Consider the following 21,051-nt stretch of genomic DNA (forward strand, 5'->3'; position numbering starts at 1 on the left):
ATGTAAGCCTGGCAACCTAAAACAGGTTTTATTGACAGTCTCATTTTACAAGACAGTGACACTTGTCCAAGGACACACAGGCATGCAATGCAGATGGGCGTCTGACCACCTCAGGGAAAGAGAAAGGTGTGGGGAGATGGGATTAAAGTAAGTAACAGACCCTCGCCCCTCAAGACCCCCCAGCAGCACGTCCCGGGTGAGGGCCGCCTTCCGGGGCGCAGGAAAACTGCGCGCTTCCACAGGCGGCGCCTTAAGGAGGCCGGAGAGGCAGAGAGAGAGAGCCCGCTGGCCCCCGCCCACACCCTGCTGCCATTCCCCATTCGCCGCCGACAGACGCACGGCGGAGACGTCACGGCGCACGCCGTCCGGAAGTGCGTGAGCTGCGATGACGACGAAGGCTGCGGCGGGGCTGGTAAGTGGGCGCGCGGGGGGCGTGCGGCAGGCGTGCGGACGCGCGCCACAGGGGGGGCTGCTGGGCGACTGCCGCGGCCGACCTTCCCCCACGCAGGGTCACCTGGGGCGACCCTGAGGTGGTGAGAGGGCTCCTCTACACCGCGGAACGGAGCCTAACGTGGAGGTCGTGCGGCCGTGTCCCTGCCACGTTCCAGTGACTGCAGGCTGATTCACCGGGCTTCCCCGGGAACTTTCCCTTCCTCGAGGCCGGGCCCCAGAGGGTCTCACTAAGCTTTTTCGGTCCGGCACCTGGTGTGGGACACGGCACATACCACTTCAGGGCCAGGGTCCTTAGCGGGTTTTTCTGATTTGAGGCGGAGTTGGATGGAGACTGTTTTTCTTCCCCACGTGGTCTGGATGAGCGGAACTCGCTCCACCTCCCGGTGGGCAACGCCGCGTTTTGAAAGCTGCTTCCCAAGGAAAGGAATGGTTCTCCAGTGGTTTCTTTCGGAGTCAATTGGAATCCTGTTGGTCCCTCAAAGAGGCCCACTTTACATGGAAAACGGTGTGGGTGGGACTCAGGAGCTGGCATAATGGGAGGGAATGGTGAATGAGGAAAAAGTGGGAAGCAAAGACAAGTCTTGGGGAAACATGTATTATAGTGTCTAGGAAATCTCCCTGGGTCATAAATCTCAGGGGCAGGTGGGGAAGTACAGTGATAAACATCAGTGATTGTCCCATGTTTTGGAGGAGGCCAAGTGTTCCTGCAAGTGTTTGAGTTACATTGTCTGCAGCCATCTGCCCTTAGCAGACCGCTCCCCTCAAGCCTTAACCGAAACCCACCTCTCCAGAGGGTATTGTAGCAGTAAAATGTGAGGACGCGAGTATAGCAGTAAGTGCTTCAGGAGTACAAAAGTGGACAGCTACAAGCATAGATCTAGTATAGGTGTCTGCCTCTCATATTGTCACTTTTTTCAGTTTTTTCATCTGAACAGGAGATGAGAGTCTCAGTTAAATAAAATTGCAGTAGATCCCTTTGTTTCCCTTGGCTTGGAGATTTCATTATTGTGCATGCATGTTTCTCTCCTAGATGTATAGTTGGTGACTTTGTCCCCAGATGCTGAGGTGCCTGAATTCCTGGCGCAGGCCACTACTGAGCTGTAGTTGGAGTAGGCTGTGCCTTTTCAAGCAGTATCTGTTTACAATGAAGTTGCAGTCTCCAGAATTCCAGTCACTGTTCACAGAAGGATTGAAGAGTCTGACAGGTGAGAGATTAGGATGCTTTCTTGCTTTGGAAGCCCATGTGAATGGAGAAGCATAGGGTTAAAGTTTTTTAGCCAACACTCGAGGGTTTTGTTTCGTTTTGTTTTTGTTTTTGTTTTGCTGTTGACCTAACGAAAGAAAAGTTTACCATGGGTAATCCAAAAGTAGCCAAAATGTAAGAGTCCAGCAGTGACTTCATTTACAAAGCACGGCTTTTCCGTATATTGTGCTAAGTACTTCACGTACATTACAAGATTTGGCTTACTAGCTTAATGTGTAGATATATTTTGTTTTATGGATGAGGAGACAGTCTTAGGAATGTGCCAACATTTTTATAATAACTGGGGAGCTGAATTTTGAACTTGTGCAGCCTTGTTTTCAGAACCCAGCTTGTAACCACCAAGCTGCATTTCCTGCCTAGGCAGAGGAGGCAGAAGGAAATAGGAGTCCCTTCTGTTTGTGCATGTGCAAAACTTACCTGGAAGGAGCACGGGAAATGACTTTAGCTAAGTGCTTGATTACAGCAGCTTCCATTGCTTGTCACAGTTTTCTCATTCCTTATCTTGGAATATCAGCCCAGCTGTTGCCGAAGCAGCCACCCTGATGTATTTCAAAACCTGTGGTATTTTAGTGGCCCATAAGAAATTCACAAAGGTAGATGTATGTAGGAGCATGGCTTATACAGTGGTTTGCAACCCTAGCTGTCTATTAGATTCACTTAGGAAGCTTTTAAGATCTACAAATGCTGGGATCCCACCCTGACCCACTAAACTGGAATCTCTGGGGAGGATGGGCATCTATATATTTTTATAAGAGCTCCACTCTATTAATCTGATGCACAAAAGGTGGAGGAACCATGGCATTATATTCATTCCTTGTATCAGTTTATTCCCAAAGCTACTTTCTTATTCTTGAAATTAGATGATTAAAAAAAAAATTTTTTTTTAACGTTTATTTATTCTTGAGAGAGAGAGAGAGACAGAGTATGAATGGGGGAGAAGCAGAGAGAGAGGAAGACACAGAATCCGAAGGAGGCTCCAGGCTCTGAGCTGTCAGCAGAGAGCCCATTGTGGGGCTCAAACCCATGAACCGTGAGATGATTAGAGCTGAAGTCGGATGCTTAATCAACTGAGCCACCCAGGCACCCCCCCCCTTTTTTCTTTTAACGTTTATTTAGTTTTGAGAGACAGCGACAGACCATGAATGGGGGAGGGGCAGAGAGAGAGGGAAACACAGAATCTGAAGCGGGCTCCAGGCTCCCAGCTGTCAGCACAGAGCCTGTCACACAGATGATTTTTTAGATACACGTCAGAGGTCAGTGGTCCAGAGCTTGTTGATTCATATAGATTCTTCACGTGGTCTTGAAGTCGAGGGCCTAAAGCTGATACTTGCCTGTGGGTTTTAATTACAGTGAAAAATGCTAGAAACTCCCAGTGCAATAGAAGTATCAGTCACAACGTGTGATGTAAAGTTTTCTAGTAACCACATTAAAGGTAAAAAGAAATGGGTGAAATTAATAAATTATGTAATAAATAAATTAATAATAAAATGAAAATTATTTTAGTAATCATTTTATCAACTTTACTTAAGATACTATAATTTTAATATAAAATATGTGTAAAAATTATTAAGGAGACATTTCACATCCTTCTTGTAACAAGTCTTTGAAATCTGATGGTTAGCACATACTAACCATCTTAATTCACCACATTTCAAGTGCTCAGTTCAGTAACCACATGTGCCTGCTATTTGAGCAACACGAGTTTAGAAGCTCCAAATTTGAGTTGAATTCAAGCTTGTTCTTTCTTTATATGCCTTTCCCAGCTCCTAATCTTCCCATCTTCAATTGCAAGAGGCCTCTTGGAAGAAAGGTGCCAAATGCTTGGATGTAGGTAATTAACTGTTGGTGGCCTGTTTCAGGTCCTTCTGCATTTTTCTTTTGGAAACAAGACTCTGGATATTGATTGCTATAAGTTCTTGAACGTCTTTTATTTTAACAATTTCATTTGGCTTACTGTCACCTCAAGAGTTGAATTGTCTCCACTTTAAGAGGTGAAATCCTAAGGATTTAGAAACTAAATAGGGTGGAAAGATACAGGTAGTTTATCCACAGGGTCTTGTCCTTGAAAGACTGGCAGATGGGAGCATGGACATTTTCTAGACTTGACATTTTTAGGCTATAGTGGAAGTAGCAAGAATGGAATCTTTTAGTGCAAAGCTCAGTCAGTTAGAAAATCAAATAATTGGTTTTGTTTTTTGCTACTTTCTAAAGACCTGGGTGTCCTGGTAAATAAAATAAGATGTTCTCCATGAAAACAACACTCAAAAACACACACACTAATGATGGTTATTGTGTGGTGATACCGTGCAGTTAAATACCATATCAGTTCTCAGATCTTAATAGCTTCTTTGCCACATGTGAAATTAGTTTCCAGTATGTAAGAATTTGGGAAACTAGGATAGTAGATTTTCTGTACCCTATATAGGATTTTATTATTTGTCAGTTTATGTCATGTAATTTGTTTTTCCTGTTGCTTGAGGACAACACTGTAGAGGTATATTAGGGGCATATAAGATTTTTTTTCTTCATTCTGTACATGAGAATGAAGTTCCATACATAGTGGTTTTTGCCTACATTACGTGGTTGGTGGACAAGCCAGAGCTTCTGTGGTCACTTGGCTATAGTCCATAAGCAATGCTGGGGATAAGTACTCAGCAGTTAGCTTTTAACTGCTTAGGTATATGAGGTCATAAAACCATCAAAGTAACATTTGGGACAGTAGGAACACCCAATCACTCTTGAAATTTGGGAGCTTCTGTATATTGGTGGTATGTGGTCATGCCATGGGATGGTCTTACACTTCGACTCACTTTCTGTACCCCCAGCCTCCAAAACTCAGAATTCAAAACATAAAGCACAGAAGTTAAAACTTTGAAAGTTAACATAAAATTAAAATACAGACACATAGAAGTTTTCTGACACATGATGTCCCATGGTCTTTTGTATTGCTAGCCATAATTAAAAATCGTTTATTATCAGATGTGGCAGTTGAAGCAAATTAATAGCTTTGGAATGATGAAATTATGCATTTCTTGAGTCTCAGGCTTAAATTTACAATTAAATTCAGTTGCATTAGGTATTTCACTGAGTATGTAGTTTATAAAACTTGTTGGAATGTGGATTTCTGTAAGATTGAATACAACAGTAATTGAGGGAAAAAGGAGTGTCTAAGCCTGATAATCCCTACTCTTAGGTCCGTATAAAATCATTGGTTTCTTACAGTTTTTATGACTGTTCCACACAAGCATATACATATGCCTTTATATGCCTTTCTCAATTGTATCATAATGTTAGAATCGTGAGTTTTTTGGAGATAGTTATCTATTTCCATATGGCTAATCAAAATGATGACTAGATTATTTTCAATTCTGGATCTCTTTCTATAATGCAGTTAATTTATTAGGTGACTTTGAACTTAAAATTTTATTTTAGTGAGCCAGCATGAAAATCTTATAACAGAGGTTATCTTGTATTCAGGCTTGACCTTCTTCATCCTGTTAAAGTAAGTTCAAATGAAAGTAAAACTTGCTCATTTTTTGGATTTCAAAATGGTTTCTTACTGTGTTAATTTGAAGGAAGAAACCTGTAAACAATACACATTTCAACGAGGCCACTCTAGTTTTTTTTTTTTTTTTTTAATTTTTTTGAATCTAGGATATCACAGTTAAGTTCTCTGGTGAGCCATGTTGGTGTAAAGATGAGTAAGATAGGTTTTCTACCCTGAGAATGAACAGGAAATTTTTGTATAATTAGTACACATAAAACTAGGTTACTGTGATAGCTTAGAAGAAATTCAGTCAACTCTGCCATCAGGAGAGGCTTTCTAAACTGAATCAAAAAAGATGAGTAAGGATAAGGATGAGATAGATCAGTGTTTTTTCCCACTCTGGGTGGTGCCCATTAGTGAACCATAAAATCGATTTAGTGGTCATGACCAGCATTAAAACACAGGGAAAGAGGATACAGTAGATGAGATTGTGTGGTGTGTATTTTGTGAAACTTCGTTTTAAGTACAAGTGATTGCCATGCAAAATGCCTTTCTTGGTGTGGGTTGCGCACCAAGACTTTTCATGGCCAGCTGCTCAGCTAGATCAGTAAGTGGGGAAGGTGTTTGGGTGAAGTGACCCGTACGAGCAGTTAGATGGAAACTACCAGGAGAGTTTGGTGAATGTAAAGTGTGATGCAGAGATTAGTGAGAGATGAGACAGAAATGGGTCAGGAGGCCCTTGTATAATGTACTGACGAAATATGGATCTTGCGCTGGGAGTAGTCAGAGGAACAGTGGCATAGCTTAATCACATTGATAATTTAGAGCCCTATGTCTGGACTGTGGAAGCTGGATTTAAGGGGGCTGGTGTAGCCCTCTTGTTCAGGAAGGAAAGAGACTGTGAACTAGGGAGAAATGAGGGTAGTGTCCAGAAATAGTTTGGCAGTCCTTCACTTTTTGGGTCCTGGACCTCTATAAATCTCATGAAAACTGGAGTAACATAGTTAGGGGCCCTGAACCCCATATTAAAGGAACCCTTAATAGCGACAGATAATGGGACTTGATAAATATGGAGTGAAAGAAGAACACATACTCCTGGGAAGGACTTAGCTCTGGGAGAGCTTTTAAGGTAAGGCCAGGAGGCAGAGGGTGGGAGCATTTGTTGCTTTGTAGCAGATTGTTTTAGATAGTCTGCAGAGAGTGGGGCTGGAAGGTTTAGGAAGAATAGGTAGAGGAGGAGGAGGAGCAAGACCAGATGAGGGGTAGGGATGGAGGTTAACGTACCGGGTTGTGATTAGGGATGCCACAACTCTGATGGATTTCCCTCAGTGCTAAATAGGTGAGAGTGCCCACCAGCCAGAGACCACAAGGAACACACCAGGTGCGTTGTTACTGCAGTGAGGGAGAACACCAACCAAGGAGAACCTTGGAGTATCTCAGCAAAAGGTTTTTAGAAAGAACTTCTTGTAGGATTTGTGCTTGTTTCGTGTTTTGGGGCGGGTGTTAAGAAGTGGGGCTTTGCTGTGGGTTAGGTGGTATCAGGCAGCAAGGATAAATCTGATGCGTGTCTTAATTCTTACCTAGGAGACGAGAACCCAGCACTCTGCTCTGTTAACCGATGGGTAAATAAGGAGCAGTCCCATGTATTAATTGTCATAAGGTGGTGCCTCTGACAGTGTTTGTGTCTCTTCTGTGTTCAGACATGATTACTAGTTGTCTTGTCTTAACTGATTCATCATGGTCACCGAGTGGACTTGTCTGACGTGGATGTTCTCTGAGATGATGTTCAGCAGGAGAGCGCTGGGGCCCAGTTGTGGGTGCCAGGCCAGCTCGTGTCAAAACCAAGGCTTAGGGGGTCATATATGGCCATTTCCTGGATGTCATTCTCACTAGGTACCATATGATGTCCTTTAGTCATTATGTAATTATAGTAGACTTTGTCTTGTCCACTCTGGGTTTCCTCTACTGAGTTCCTTACAGTAGTTCCAGCGTTCATATGGCTTTTCTAGAACACAGATAGGAGCAGACATAACATCATGTGCACTTTTTTTCTTGGCGGATTCTTCATTGTAACATTATCATACCTGGTGTGGTAGACTAATGTTGTTTGACAGTTACATAGTTTTATGCATGAACATACAGTTTCAGCATCAGTACCCAAAGAGAAATAGGTGTAAGAACACCTCACAATTCTGAAATAGAAAAAGCAGTTATTCACTTTACTTTTTGGTTGTAATTCACATCTGTATCGGTGACATTGGGGGTATTGTGGAATTCGGAATTATCTTCCAAATCTGCCAAGAAAATTTCTGCAAGTTCCCTGTTCTCACAGTTGTGACAGGCATTCTACTATAGGTAAGTCACTTCATTTCTGTGGGCCTTGTTCTCCTAATTTTTATCTGAAAAGGTTCAGTTAAATAATCTCTGCTGTTCCTAATAGATGGGAAAAACTTTGTACTTATGTAATTCTTAAATACAGTGAAGTAAAAAATATTCTTTCTCCTCTCAGATTTATTTGTGAAAGAAAATCATGAATTAAGAATAGCAGGAGGAGCAGTGAGGGATTTATTAAGTGGAGTAAAGCCTCAAGATGTGGATTTTGCTACCACTGCTACCCCTGCTCAGATGAAGGAGATGTTTCAGTCTGCTGGTATTCGCATGATAAACAACAAAGGGGAAAAGCATGGGACAATTACTGCCAGGGTGAGTGAAAGGTTTGACAGCAATTGCATTGCCTCTCCTTTAATTTTTATAATTTTTATGTTTTTTTCTAGGTTTTAAAAAAAATCAAGTAACAAAAAACTAAAAAAATATGTCAGTCTTGGGGTGCCTGGGCGGCTCAGTGGGTTAAACGTCTGGCATCCTACTCTTGGTTTCAGCTCAGGTCATGATCTTGCAATTTGTGGGTTTGAGCCCCACGTCGGGCTCTGTGTTGACGGTGCAGAGCCTGCTTGGGATTTCTCTTTCCCTCTCTCTGCCTCTGCCCTGCTCTCTGTCTTTCTCTCTCTCTAGATAAATACACATTAAAAAAAAAAAAGTCATTTTCTATCTCCCTCTTAAACCCTGCATCCTCCTTTGCTGTAGCCTCCTCTGCTGTAGCTAGTTGTTATGGTACTTACCTGTTAGCCCCACGGTTCTAAAAAAGACCTTTCTCTGCTGCAGTGTTTGTCTTTGTTTCAAATTTCCCGGGTGTAAGATGTTGTCTGCTGATTTCTGCACAGGAGAGCAGCTCAGCTTTCTTAGCAGCAGCACAGGCACTTCTCCCTTGTCTTCTCAGTGTACATGTACCATCATTTTTGGTTGAATTCATATTCAATGTTTACATTTATAACTATGGTTTACTGCTGGATTGTAAAGTGTATTGTGACTACCTTTCTTGGGTGATTTTGGTTTCCCTGCAGTTAATAACATTTTTCTTTTACGTAGCTTTCTGTGTGCCACTGATTCATTCCTCTACTCTGTAAAATTCTTAGTAGAGTAAACCAGAGTAAACCCGTCAAGTTTCAGTTCCTTGTTTTGAGCCACCTCACCTGGTGCATTCTCTCCTCTCATATCTGTATGTTCTGGGCGGGCTCCTCATTCCTCATCTCGAGATTTCCCTGCACCAGATTCTGGGAATTTCCCAGCCTCTTCCTTACTAGACTGCCTTGGTCCTGAGTCCTGTGTGATATTCTTTCTTGGTTTTGCTCTCATTAAAAAAAAATTTTTTTAATGTTTATTTATGAGAGAGAGAGAGAGAGAGAGAGAGAGAGAGAGAAAGCAGGGGAGGGGCAGAGAGAGAGAGGGAGACACGGAATCCGAAGCAGGCTCCAGGCTCTGAGCTGTCAGCACAGAGCCTGATGTGGGGCTCAGACTCACTAACCTTGAGATCATGACCTCAGCTGAAGTCGGACGCTTACCCGACTGAACCACCCAGGTGCTCTGATTTTTTGCTCTCATTTTAATAGTTTGAAACCTGGAAAAGTCTTACATGTCTGAAAATATTTTTATTTTACCTTCACACTGGTCTGATAGTTTTACTGGTTGTAGAATTTGAGGCTGGCAGTCATTTTCACTCAGAACTGTAAAGACTGTTTTCCACCTGCCTGTGTTGCCACTGGGAAGTCTGAGCTCATTCACATTTCTCTTCTGTTTGAGACCAGATTTTTTGCCTGCCCTGAAGCCTTTCTGATCTTTTTATCAGGTGTTTGTAGTTCCAAGATGCCGTGCTTGGTTTGTATGTGTTTTTTCATTCATTGTGTGGGGACACTTAGTGGGCCTTCTTGTATTCCTCTCCTCATTTCATCCCTTTTGTTCAGTATCTTCAGCTTTGGAAACTCCTGTGATGTTGGATATTGGATCACGGGGTCTGAGCTTCTATCTTTACCTTTGTCTCCTAATTTATATTCTCCTATCTTTGTCTTTCCATGAGATTGCCTTAGCTTGATCATCCAGGTTTTTTTGTTTTTTTACATTTATTTATTTTTGAGAGAGGCAGAGTACAAGTGGGGGAGGGGCAGAGAGAGAGAAGGAGACACAGAATCTGAAGCAGGCTCCAGACTCCCAGCTGTCAGCACAGAGCCCGATGCAGGGCTTGAACTCACAAACCATGAGATCATGACCTGAGCCGAAGTCGGACGCTTAACCAACTGAGTCACCCAGGCACCCCAAGAGGTCTTTCTTCTTTTGAAAACTTCCTTTTCTTGTTTCAGATGCAGTATCTTATTTCCTTTAGGATACCAGTTAATAGTTACTTGGATAATGTCTCTCTTTCCTCTGAGCTTTTTCTGTCTTTCCTGTTGGCTTTCTTTAACTGGTTTTGGTTCTTTCCTTACGTTTGTGTGATCCTCTGGTGTTTGTAAAGTGACTTGAGAGATTTACTCTAGTTTTGTGTGGGAAACATCAGCCAGTTGTGGGACCATCACTATCCATATGAGTAGGCCTATTCCTTATTCCAGAATAAATCTGGTTATTAGCATTTTGAAAAACCAAGTGGGGAAAGGGAATAAATAAAGGTCATGTTGATTTTCTTTTTTTTTTTTTTCCCCACTTAATCTTGTTTTTATTGGGGTGCTTCATTCCCACTGTATCTGGTGTCCCAAGGTATAACCATTTTTAGGCTAGCCTTTCTAATGAGGTAATCTCTGGTTCTTTGCCTGGGTAAGGTAGGCATTCCAGGGGTCTATTTCTTACAGTGATTTTCACATAGTCTTCATATTTCTTTTTTAAAAAAAATTTTTAATGTTTATTTATTTTTGAGAGAGAGACAGAGCACAAGTGGGGTATGTAGAGAGGTAGACAGAATCTGAAGCAGGCTCCAGACTCTGAGCTGTCAGCACACAGCCTGACGTGGGGCTCAAACCCATGAACTGCGAGATCATGACCTGAGCCGAAGTTGGACACTTCACTGGCTGAGCCACCCAGGCGCCTCAGTCTTCATATTTCAAACCTTTTACTTACCACTTGCCTTGAGAGAAAACGTGTGCCTTAAATTCTTGAGTTCTAGAGCTAACTTGTTTCTAGAAAAGAAATGAGATTGAGAGGAATGCCAGAACAGACTTCCAATGATCAGTAGTGGTTTTCAGCTCTTAATGAAGAGATTCCAAATTCCTGCATGGCATGTAAAACCCTTTGCTGTCTACCCCTCAGTGCTAACATGCTGTTTGTCAGCTATACTTTTTTGCGCAGATAATATCCCTTCTTTCTCTCCACTGTGCCTTTGGTCATCTTTTCTCTTGATTTGAAATGTTATTCTTACGTGTGCATGTGCAGATCCTACTTAGTTTTCAGGGCTCAGCTCACATGTCAGTCGTTCTTGAAGCTACTCAGCTTTTCCCAGCTGAGGTAATCTTTCTTCCCATGACATATGTAGCACTTTATTTCGACTTCATTGATTACCAGTAAGTGAGTTGCAGGATGTGTTAAGGGTTTGTGTTTTTTCCTCTTTCAATCCTTTGCTCAGTGGTATATGTTGTAAATTGATAATCAGCTCTTTGCAAACCAGAGTTATTATAAAATATTTCAAAGTAGCCTGAATTGAAATTGGAAGAACTAGAATATACTGTTTTAAAGGCCTCCTCACTCCTCTGCCACAACATTTGTTAGAGTTGTCTTTTTTTAAACATCAGACTCCCTTTTTTTTTTTTTTTTTAAAGTTTATTTACTTATTTTTGAGAAGGGGGAGGGCAGAGAAAGAGAATCCCAAGCAGGCTCTCTGCTGTCAGTGCAGAGCTTAAATTCGGGGCTTGATTTCACAAACCATGAGATCATGACCTGAACCAAAATCAAGAGCTGGACGCTTATCTGACTGAGGCACCCAGGTGTCCCAAACTCATCTTTTCAAATTAAGATGCATTTATTTTTTAAAAATATTCTTTGGCTCTGTCTTTGAATATTGTGGTTGTCTTTCTATTTCAAGATACATGTGCAGTAGGTGACTTTGAAAAGAAAGATGTATGTGTCAGAACTCATTTTTTTCAGTTCATCCAGTGTTCTAAAAACTAAAAAAAATTTCGTTACAGCTTCATGAAGAAAATTTTGAAATTACTACACTGCGGATTGATGTTGTCACTGATGGAAGACACGCTGAGGTAGAATTCACAACTGATTGGCAGAAAGATGCTGAACGCAGAGATCTCACTATAAATTCTATGTTTTTAGGTAATATCTGGAGATCATGTTTTAATCCATTCTGTCTGAAAGCTGCCTTTTAAAGTGAATCTGCATTCTGGAAATGTCCTCCAACCTGGGAAGTTGCATTAGTTTCATCTAAGAAACAGTGTAGCATATGGGTTAAAAGATGATTCTGGAGCCAGAAGTCCCAGGTTCAAATTCTGACTCCATGACTCACTAGCTATAAAAGGAGGATGTTAATATTAGCTTCCGTTGTAAGGCTGTTGTGAGGATTAAAGAAGTTAACAGTTTTAAGTCCTTAGAACAGTGACTGGCACATGTACACATTCAGTGTTAACTTACTAATTGCATCTAAAAATGGTTAACATTTCAGGTAAGAAAAATGCATGTCCCCCATGTCACTCTCCACTGCACATCTTTCGTGGGTTCCCACCCTAGCTCTTCTTCTTCTGGTGCCTGGATGCAGACTGATAAATGACTTCAGCAGCCTCTCTGTTGCTGTGCCTCGGCACAACATCAGACTCTTTCATGGCATTGCATTTTAGGAATCATCTTGAATCAGAGTTTCATGCAAGAGAAAACCTGTTTATCATCTCAGCTTGATTTTTGTGTGAATGAAACCAGTGAGACTCATAGTAGGTGAATTAAGTTAGTGCTTAATTGAAGCATTATTTTTTGTACTTTAAGTTTTAGGCAAGCCCTTTATGTTTAACACTTTGGATTAGAAAAGAGAGATGAAGCATCCACTTTTCATAACCTGGTTGTGGCAGGAGTAATAGTGAAAGGATGAAGTATAGGTTTCCTCACTATCCAAAAGTATTCTGTGTCACCTTTCTTAAGTTGAAATGGTGTAAGTTGAGGAAGCAATTACTATTTCATCAAAATGAAAATCCTTTTCCAGATTTCTTTCAGGTAGTGAAAACAGCTTTTAGAGTAGGTCTTTTGTAAAGGCAGCGTGGCCTAAAGTGAACTTTCAGATAGTGGAGAAAACCTGTAATAGTATTTGCTTCATGGGATGGAGAAGGGGGTTGTAGGTGGGATCTCCTGCTAATTACATTAAAGATGATGTCTTTAGAGCACCTGCTAGGTTCTGAGTCACTTGATACACTTTATCTCATTTAACTGTCAGGAAAACTTCATTGAGGATAAAATCCATTTTATGAGGAAACAGACTGAGATGTTAAGTAACTTAGCTCAGGTCACAGACTACCATGATTGGACCTTGGGTTTCCACAGCCTACATGATTTATCAGTCCAGTTGGTGGCATGTTGTCCCTCTGTTATGTGATCACACTCCCGGTGTTCATTTCTTCTTCTTTCTTAAGATTTTTTAACATTTATTTATTTTTGAGAGACAGAGTATGAGTGGGGGAGGGGCAGAGAGAGATGGAGACAGAATCTGAAGCAGGCTCCAGGCTCTGAGCTGTCAGCACAGGGCCTGACTAGGGGCTCGAACCCATGGACTCCCAAGATCATGACCTGGGCTGAGGTCGGACACTTAACCAACTGAGCCACCCAGGCCCCCCCCCGCTTTCTTTTTACCTCATTCTGACTTAGGGTAAACTGCTGCAACTACTGCAATGTATAAAATCTGTAACTAGCTTCTCCTAAGCATAGCTAACTAAAAGAAGTTAATAATTCTTTTTCAGTATACTGTTTTATAAAAGTAAAAGCTGTTCTTACTGGTACTACTGTTTCACTGTTTCCTTTCTTTTTTCTTTCTTTTCTTTCTTTCTTCTTCTTTTTTTTTTTTTTAAAGTTTATTTGTTTTGAGAGACAGTGAGGAGAATCCCAGGCAGGCTCCATCCACATAGTCAGTGCAGAGCCTCACACGGGGCTTGAACTCATAAGCTGTGAGAGCGTAACTTGAGCCGACACCAAGAGTCAGACACCTAAGCAACGGAGCTACCCGGGTGCCCTGTACTACTGTTTTCTACCATTTGCTGAGCCCTTGTAATGTGCCGGGCATGGTTCTGAGCACATCACAGCAATTGAATCTTCCCAGCATCCCTATGGAGCAGATACTGCTATTTAACCTATAGTAATTTGCTTAAAGTCATGCAGCTGGTAAACTGTAGAATTAGGATTCCAACCTAAGTGTCCTGGCTCTGGAGGTCACGTTCTTGACCACTACATTGTTCTTAGCAACTCTGCTTTATTTCTTACTTTTATGCATTATATTTTGAAAGTGATATTCAGAGCAAAAAACAAAGTGCACACCTATCAGTGTGTATTGTCACTAATTTTTACTTTTTCTGTCCAGGTTTTTTTCAAGCCTTACTGGGTGAAGCATTCCTAGTTTTGCCATTTCTGGTTACTTTGTGTCTCACACTTTGCTCGTTTTATCCTGTGTTTTGTTTTGTTTTGTTTTTTGTTTTTGCCTCCAACCTTGATTTTTCCTTTAGTGAAAAGGACTTTAGTATTTCCATGCTCACCAGGGAGAGCCGTCACTTCATTAAGAGAAATTACATTAAGAGACCGATAGACCTCATGTATTTGCTACTTCGTAATCATATTTTTTCCCATTTTCTGTTATTTCTTTGAATTTTGAGCCTTTCAAATTTCTATATATATCAAAATGCTATATAAATCAAAAGTTTGGGAAGTGTTATGCTTGAGCTTACCAGTATTGCATTTGGGATAATCAAAGAGCATTACAGTTCAAACAAATAAATTGACAAGTAGTTGTTCTTCAGAGGTAGCGGCAGTGCCTTTATAAGGTAAAGCATCTCTCGGGATCACTGACCACCCCCCCCCACCATTTGGATGATTGAATGGTACCTGTCTTTGCTGTTTTTTTCAGTCCCTAGAGTGACCAGCTGTCTGTTTGCCCGGGACAGGAGATTTTTAATTTTTAAAACTAGCAAAAGTTCAAGGATAACTGAAATGAACTGGGCACTCTACTATTTGAGGTTTTATATGCCTTATGTTAATTTTTTCTTTTTGTTTACATATGAAAGAACATATTATAGTGGGAATTTTTTTGGTTACATTTCTTTGAATGGGTATCAGGTTCACATGGTTCAGAATTCATGAAGCTTAAAAGGCTGCAGAGTTATCTCCTGATCTGATTCACCATACCCTTGCTCAGTGCAGTCAGACTTGGATTTTTGCCACGTGATAGAAATGTGAAAAAATGTTGCCTCAAAGATTTATAATTTTTTATGAGTAAGGTTGCAAAATATTCATTTTTTAAGGTTTTTAAAAATATTTCCTTAGCTTATTTCTACTGATTTCTTCTATTTATATGTGGTATTTTTATTTATTTACAAAAGCTTTTTGTATATTATGGAAACTTGGTATTTGACTCTATTAACTTAGTATTTTTCTCAGTATGCTTTTCATTATGGTGGTTTTTGCCATGAAGGCACCTTTGATTTTTGCGTGGTTGAATTATTTCCTTAAGGCTCTGGTGTTGTGGGTGTGTGTGTATCTAATTTTAGTTTCTTGGTAAATCCCCATGCAGTGTAAAATCTGCATATTAACTTTGACTCCCCCGTCCCCATACTTAAGTATTAATAGCCTATTGATAGGAAGCTTTACTGATAACAGAAACAATCAAGTAAAACAAATTTTGTATGGTCTATGTATCATGCACTGCGTTCTTACAGTAAAGCAAGGTAGAGAAAAGTGTTAAGAAAATGAGAGAAATCATTTACAGTACTGTAAAAATCTACCTCTACGTGGACCCATGTAGTTCAAACCTGTGTTCAAGGGTTAACTGTATATTTTTAAAGGTTTTCCCCATTCCAGGATCATAAATGTTTTTTCCTATGGTTTAGTTTTTCCATTTTATTTTTGCTTTTTATTTTTTCCCCCAGATTATTTTGGCTATTCTTGTTTATTCTCTCATATTTACTTGAAAATCAGCTTGTTTGGTGTCTCGACCCCAATTCATACTAGCGTATTTCTTATTTAGTTCATTCTTGGATATTATCTTTTTAGTTGGTGTTATAAATACAGCCTTTTATTCCATTATGGATATGGATGAATGCTATTCATGTCTATTTTAACTTTGTAACTCTTCACTTAATTTTTACTGTTTATAATAGTTTTTAGCTGACTTTCTTGTTTTCTAGGTCTTACTTGTTAACAGTGATGATATCTCTCCCCGCTTCTTTAATGAATAGGTTTTGATGGTACCTTATTTGACTACTTCAGTGGTTTTGAAGATTTAAAAAATAAGAAAGTTAGATTTGTTGGACATGCTAAACAGAGGATACAAGAAGATTATCTTCGAATTTTAAGATATTTCCGGTAAGAATTTTTTTTAAATAATGGTAATAGTTTTTAATACCCTGGAGCACAATTCTGAGCATGTGAAATGCACAGGTGAGTGTACAAAATGGTGACATCCCAAATGTCTGTCCCTGATAGATTTAGTAAAATGTGACTTACTGTGAGAGATTACTTAGATGCTTCGTATTTTCTTTCCCAAGGATATTTACTGCATTCTTTGATGGTTTTATATAATTCAGCTTTAAATCATTTTTCTTGTGTCCAGTGTTCTTTTTATGTTCTGCACTCATCATTCATTTCACAGATAATTGAATGCTCACCACAGGCCAACCACTGTGGTGGGTGCTTTGAACACGGAGTAACCGGTCAAAGTCTTTGCCTTCACATGGGTTACAGTTTGAGGTGGTCATGGGAAATCCCTTAGATGAATTTAGTAAGCATGAAATGCATTTCCATGGTTTTGTGGATAGAAATGATTTTTAAAATCTGGGTTCTAACCTTTTTCAAATTTTTTTAATGTTTATTTTACTTTTTATATATTTAAATCCGGGTTAGTTAACATATAGTGTAATAAGGATTTCAGAAATAGAATTTAGTGATTCATCACTTACATATAACACCCACTCCTCATCCCATCAAGTGTCCTCCTTAATGCAACCTTGCCAGTTTAGCCCATCCCCCCCATCCCTCCAGCAATCCTGTTTGTTCTGTATTTGTCTCTTATGGTTTGTCCCCCTCTCTGTTTTTATATTATTTTTGCTTCCCTTCCCTTATGTTCATCTGTTTTGTATATTAAATTCCACATATGAGTGAAGTCATATGATACTTGTTTTTCTCTTATTTTGCTTAGCATAATACACTCTAGTTCCATCCATGTTGTAAATGGCAAGACTTCATTCTTTTTGATCACCAAGTGATACTCCATTGTATATATAAACCACATCTTCTTTATTCATCATTTGGACATTTGGGCTCTTTCCATACTTTGGCTATTGTTGATAGTGCTGCTATAAATACTGGGGTGCATGTGCCCCTTCAAACAGCACTCCTCTATTCTTTGGATAAATACCTAGTAGTGGAATTGCTGGGTCGTAGGATAGTTCTATTTTTTTTTTTAAATTATTCTAAGTGGCTAGTTTATGTGTAGTAATATTTTTTACTGCTTAGGATCACATCTGGAGTATTCTGTAACAGAGCCTACATATTTTGTTAGTAAATGTTCTTTAAATTTCAGTATTTGCAGACTGTCTTTGCAAATAATAGAACACAGGCTGACATCCATAGTTACTGTCATTTAATGTACATTATAAATGAATTTTAAAGATGTGTTCATACAGGTATACTTTAAGGCTTCTATTTCTGAGATTACAAGAAATACACTCCTGTGTCTGCAACTAGATGTGTCCTATTTGAAACTCTTTATTAAAAGTATTGAGGGGTACTAGGGGCTCCTGAGTGTCTCAGTCAGTTGAGCGTCCGACTTTGGCTCAGGTCATGATCCCATGGTTCATGGGTTCGAGCACCTCATTGGGCCCTGTGCTGACAGCTGAGAGCCTGGAGCCTGCTTCAAATTCTGTGTCTCCCTTTCTCTCTCTCCCTCCCCCACTCACACACACTCTCTCTCAAAAAATAAGCATTAAAAAATTTTTTTAAAAAGTATTGATGGGCACAGACAGGCATACTTTGTACCCTGCTCCATTGATGGCATTCTGGTGTTGTTTTGGTGCCTTTCCAAGAATGCTATTTTATTCATTCAGTATAGGTACCAGTTCCAAGAAGTACATTTGATAGCCATTCTAAGTGGCTCAGTGATTTGCAAATCAGACTGAGCAGAGGGTTTTACTTCTTGCTAATTACAGAATGTTATTTACATTTTATTGGATCTCAGTTTTGTCATCTGGGAACAAAGAGAAGGTAGAGAGAATTGACCAGATGATTTCTAAGGCCCCTAATTCTGTTGTCTTGTAGTAGATGTATGGAATAGTACCAGTAAAATGAAAAACTAGATTTTTGCTAGTGATATGCCAACTAGAGGTAACATCGTCTGAAAATTTTGTTTTGTAGGTTTTATGGGAGAATTGTAGACAAGCCTGGTGACCACGATCCTGAGACTTTGGAAGCGATTGCAGAAAATGCAAAAGGCTTGGCTGGAATATCAGGGGAGAGAATTTGGGTGGAACTGAAAAAAATTCTTATTGGTAACCATGTAAATCACTTGATTAACCTCATCTATGATCTTGGTGTGGCTCCTTACATAGGTGAGAAGAAGTTATAAAATATTTGAGATTTTGACAAAGAGATACCTGGTTTACAATTTCATAAGAATGTTTGACTAATTCCAAAAGGAGAAAGAGAGTATTTTAAAGTAGGATAAACTGAGATCACAGGTAGGAGGACACAGCTGAAAGACAGCACAGCACTGAAGTAGGACACAGTGGCCTCTGGTATCAGACCTGGGTTTGACTGATGCTTTGCCGCATATCAGCTTTGTGATTTGGGTTAGTTCTTTAATCATTAGTTGTTGAATCTAAAAAAGGGGTGTGAAAATAGTTGCATCTATCTAAAGGAAGGGCTGAGACATTCAGTGAATTAATACATGTGAGGCACTTAAAGGGTAACATATGGAAATTAATGTTATAATGTTCAGAAAGAACAGTGGTATATGCTACCGCATACTTAAGGAAACTTGGGTGTATTTCAAATAGTTATTGAATGGTGGGTGGGGGGTGGATGTTGTGTGACAGTAGCTCGGTGAGAAGTCAGTAGTAAGTATCACTTGTGCGTCTGACACCACCGCCTCTGGAAATTAATGTTTTAGGGCTCCTTACTGTAGGTCTTGGGGGGATTATAGGAAAGAATAGCAACAGTTTATCAGTGGTTTACCTGTAAAATGGGAGCATCACACTGAACCAGTGAGTTCTAGTGGCAGGACATTTAGTATACTATAGCCGTGATTGGTTGAGGAGATTAATGTGTTTTATTAAATTTATCCACTGTAAAAAATAAAAATAGGTGAAAAATTGTTTTTGTCCCTACAGGCTTACCTACTAATGCAAGTTTAGAAGAATTTAACAAAGTCAGTAAAAATGTTGAAGGTTTTTCACCAAAGCCAATGACTGTCTTGGCCTCATTATTCAAAGTACAGGATGATGTCACAAAATTGGATTTGAGGTTGAAGATCTCAAAAGAAGAGAAAAACCTTGGTATATTTGTAGTTAAAAACAGAAAAGATTTGGTTAAAGCAGCAGATAGTTCAGAACCATTGAAACCCTATCAAGACTTCATTATAGATGTAAGTATATACAGGCTTGGTCAGAACTAATTTATTAATACTAAGACCCAGTGTGTTCTGTGGATTTCATTTATTTTAAGTGAAAAATTTCACATTGGTTATTTACCTTTTAGGATAAGATGATTAGTAAGCATTCTAATGTGTGGTGAAACTAAGTGTTTGATTGTGGCACTCAGTCTAGGGAATCTGATGCAACGACCCGTGTGTGTGAACTCCTGAAGTACCAAGGAGAGCATCGTCTTCTTGAGCAAATGCAGCAATGGTGCATTCCTCCATTTCCTGTGAGTGGCCATGACATCAGAAAAGTAGGCATTTCTTCAGGAAAAGAAATTGGGGCTCTGTTGCAGCAGTTACGAGAACAGTGGAAAAAAAGCGGTTACCAAATGGAGAAAGATGAACTCCTAAGTTACATAAAGAAGGGTGAAAATTGATGAGAGCGGATATTAAATAGCAGAAAATTTTTGGTAAAACTAGTTCGTTTTTTTTTCCCTTCCCTCTTAGATTTAAGAGAGACTTGAATATATAGCAGAATAAAAGCCAGCGTAGAGGACCTCTTCAGATGAGTAAAGGTCTTATTTTGTGAGATCTAATTATATTTTAGGCAGTAAACTGAAGTCTACCTCCTCTTAATTTGATTTATATCACTGAACCCTGTGATTCTTTTGGAGTAGTTCCTACTGCAAATAGTATAGTTTCCCCCTGTTGTAATCTGTCTAGGCTTTCTTCTTTTTTTTTTGGTATAGCGTGTTACTGATTGATCTTAAAACGTGGTAACTCGATAAAAGTGTTTCTTAATGTTTGTAATTGAAATAACTGCATTATTTTATCGTTCTGGAATCCAGGTAAGAAGTGAAACTTACAACAGTGTGTTGATAACACAGTAGTTGACAAAATGGCCTATATAAAATAATGAAGACCAGATGTGTCCCAAGTAGCTGGCATTCGTATACCCAAAGCTTGTTCTAGCAAGCTGTTTTAGTATGTAGTTGATACTTTTGTCATAATTTATGCATGCTAGGCCTGAGAAAGATTGGCTTGACAGTTACTCTTGAACCTATTATTTTAATAAACATTCCCTTTGGAATTGGAAGGGAAATGTGTGTGGTATGTGACAGTATATATCATTACACATACACACATATTCTACATACTGACAAATTAAGGTCAGTGTTAACTTTTTAAAGATGTGGCCTACATTATAATGTCCGTGAACAGGCCTGTACATATGGTCTTTTAATTTCTTTTTTTAATGTTTCTTTGTTTATATTTGAGAGAAAGGGACACAGAATCCGAAGCAGGCTCTGAGCTGTCAGCACAGAGCCCGACGTGGGGCTCGAACTCATGAGGTGTGAGAGACACTTAACCGACTAAGCCACCCAGGTGCCCCTGCACACATGGTCTTTTAAAGTAAAAGGTTTGAGCTCTAAATGTTTTCAGTAGGTAAATGGGTGCAACGTATTATTTCAGCATTGTGACATTTTACTTTTGTGTAGCCAGACAGGTCAGTAATTTAAGTCCCACTTAAAAATAGTGTTATATGCTTTTTTTGTTGTTTTTTTTTAAATATCAGAAACTTTTATTTGCAAGTGTCAGTAAACAAAATAGAACATTCTGTGAGGTTACACCTTTCAGATGGCAAAAGTAAAAGCAGTGTTCCTTCTCTGTGACTGGTTTCAGTGTAGAGATGTGCTTTGCTATTGGAAA

The 21,051-nt window shown here is 39.7% G+C and overlaps 2 protein-coding genes across 5 annotated transcripts in view; one reads left to right on the top strand and one right to left on the bottom strand.

Annotated features, from left to right (window-relative positions):
* Window positions 1–348: 348 nt before the first annotated feature.
* Window positions 349–20,437, top strand: TRNT1 (tRNA nucleotidyl transferase 1). Of its 3 annotated transcripts, none has more exons than XM_019428746.2 (8): window positions 349–412; window positions 1,484–1,658; window positions 7,714–7,907; window positions 11,705–11,843; window positions 15,947–16,073; window positions 18,120–18,313; window positions 19,094–19,347; window positions 19,524–20,437. In XM_019428746.2, exons 2-8 carry the CDS (start codon window positions 1,511–1,513, stop codon window positions 19,776–19,778), a joined length of 1,311 nt encoding a protein of 436 aa, XP_019284291.2. In that variant the 5' UTR covers window positions 349–412; window positions 1,484–1,510; the 3' UTR covers window positions 19,779–20,437. The 3 variants fall into 3 exon arrangements, with proteins under 3 accessions (XP_019284291.2, XP_019284292.2, XP_019284294.1); XM_019428747.2 differs by lacking the exon at window positions 349–412 and adding an exon at window positions 427–693; XM_019428749.2 differs by lacking the exon at window positions 349–412 and adding an exon at window positions 3,481–3,544 and having other exon boundaries at window positions 1,545–1,658.
* The window catches only part of CRBN (cereblon), a 41,084-nt gene continuing 24,600 nt past the window's right edge, over window positions 4,568–21,051 (bottom strand). For both annotated transcript variants that reach the window (XM_053898267.1, XM_053898268.1), the window contains exon 12: window positions 4,568–7,396. In XM_053898267.1, coding sequence (XP_053754242.1) covers window positions 7,355–7,396 — 42 coding nt within the window. In that variant the 3' untranslated portion in view covers window positions 4,568–7,354. The remainder of the gene's footprint in view (window positions 7,397–21,051) is intronic.

Source organism: Panthera pardus, unplaced genomic scaffold (genome assembly GCF_024362965.1).
Source record: "Panthera pardus isolate Hobbes unplaced genomic scaffold, ASM2436296v1 HiC_scaffold_8, whole genome shotgun sequence".
In the NCBI taxonomy this organism is placed as follows: Eukaryota; Metazoa; Chordata; class Mammalia; order Carnivora; family Felidae; genus Panthera; species Panthera pardus.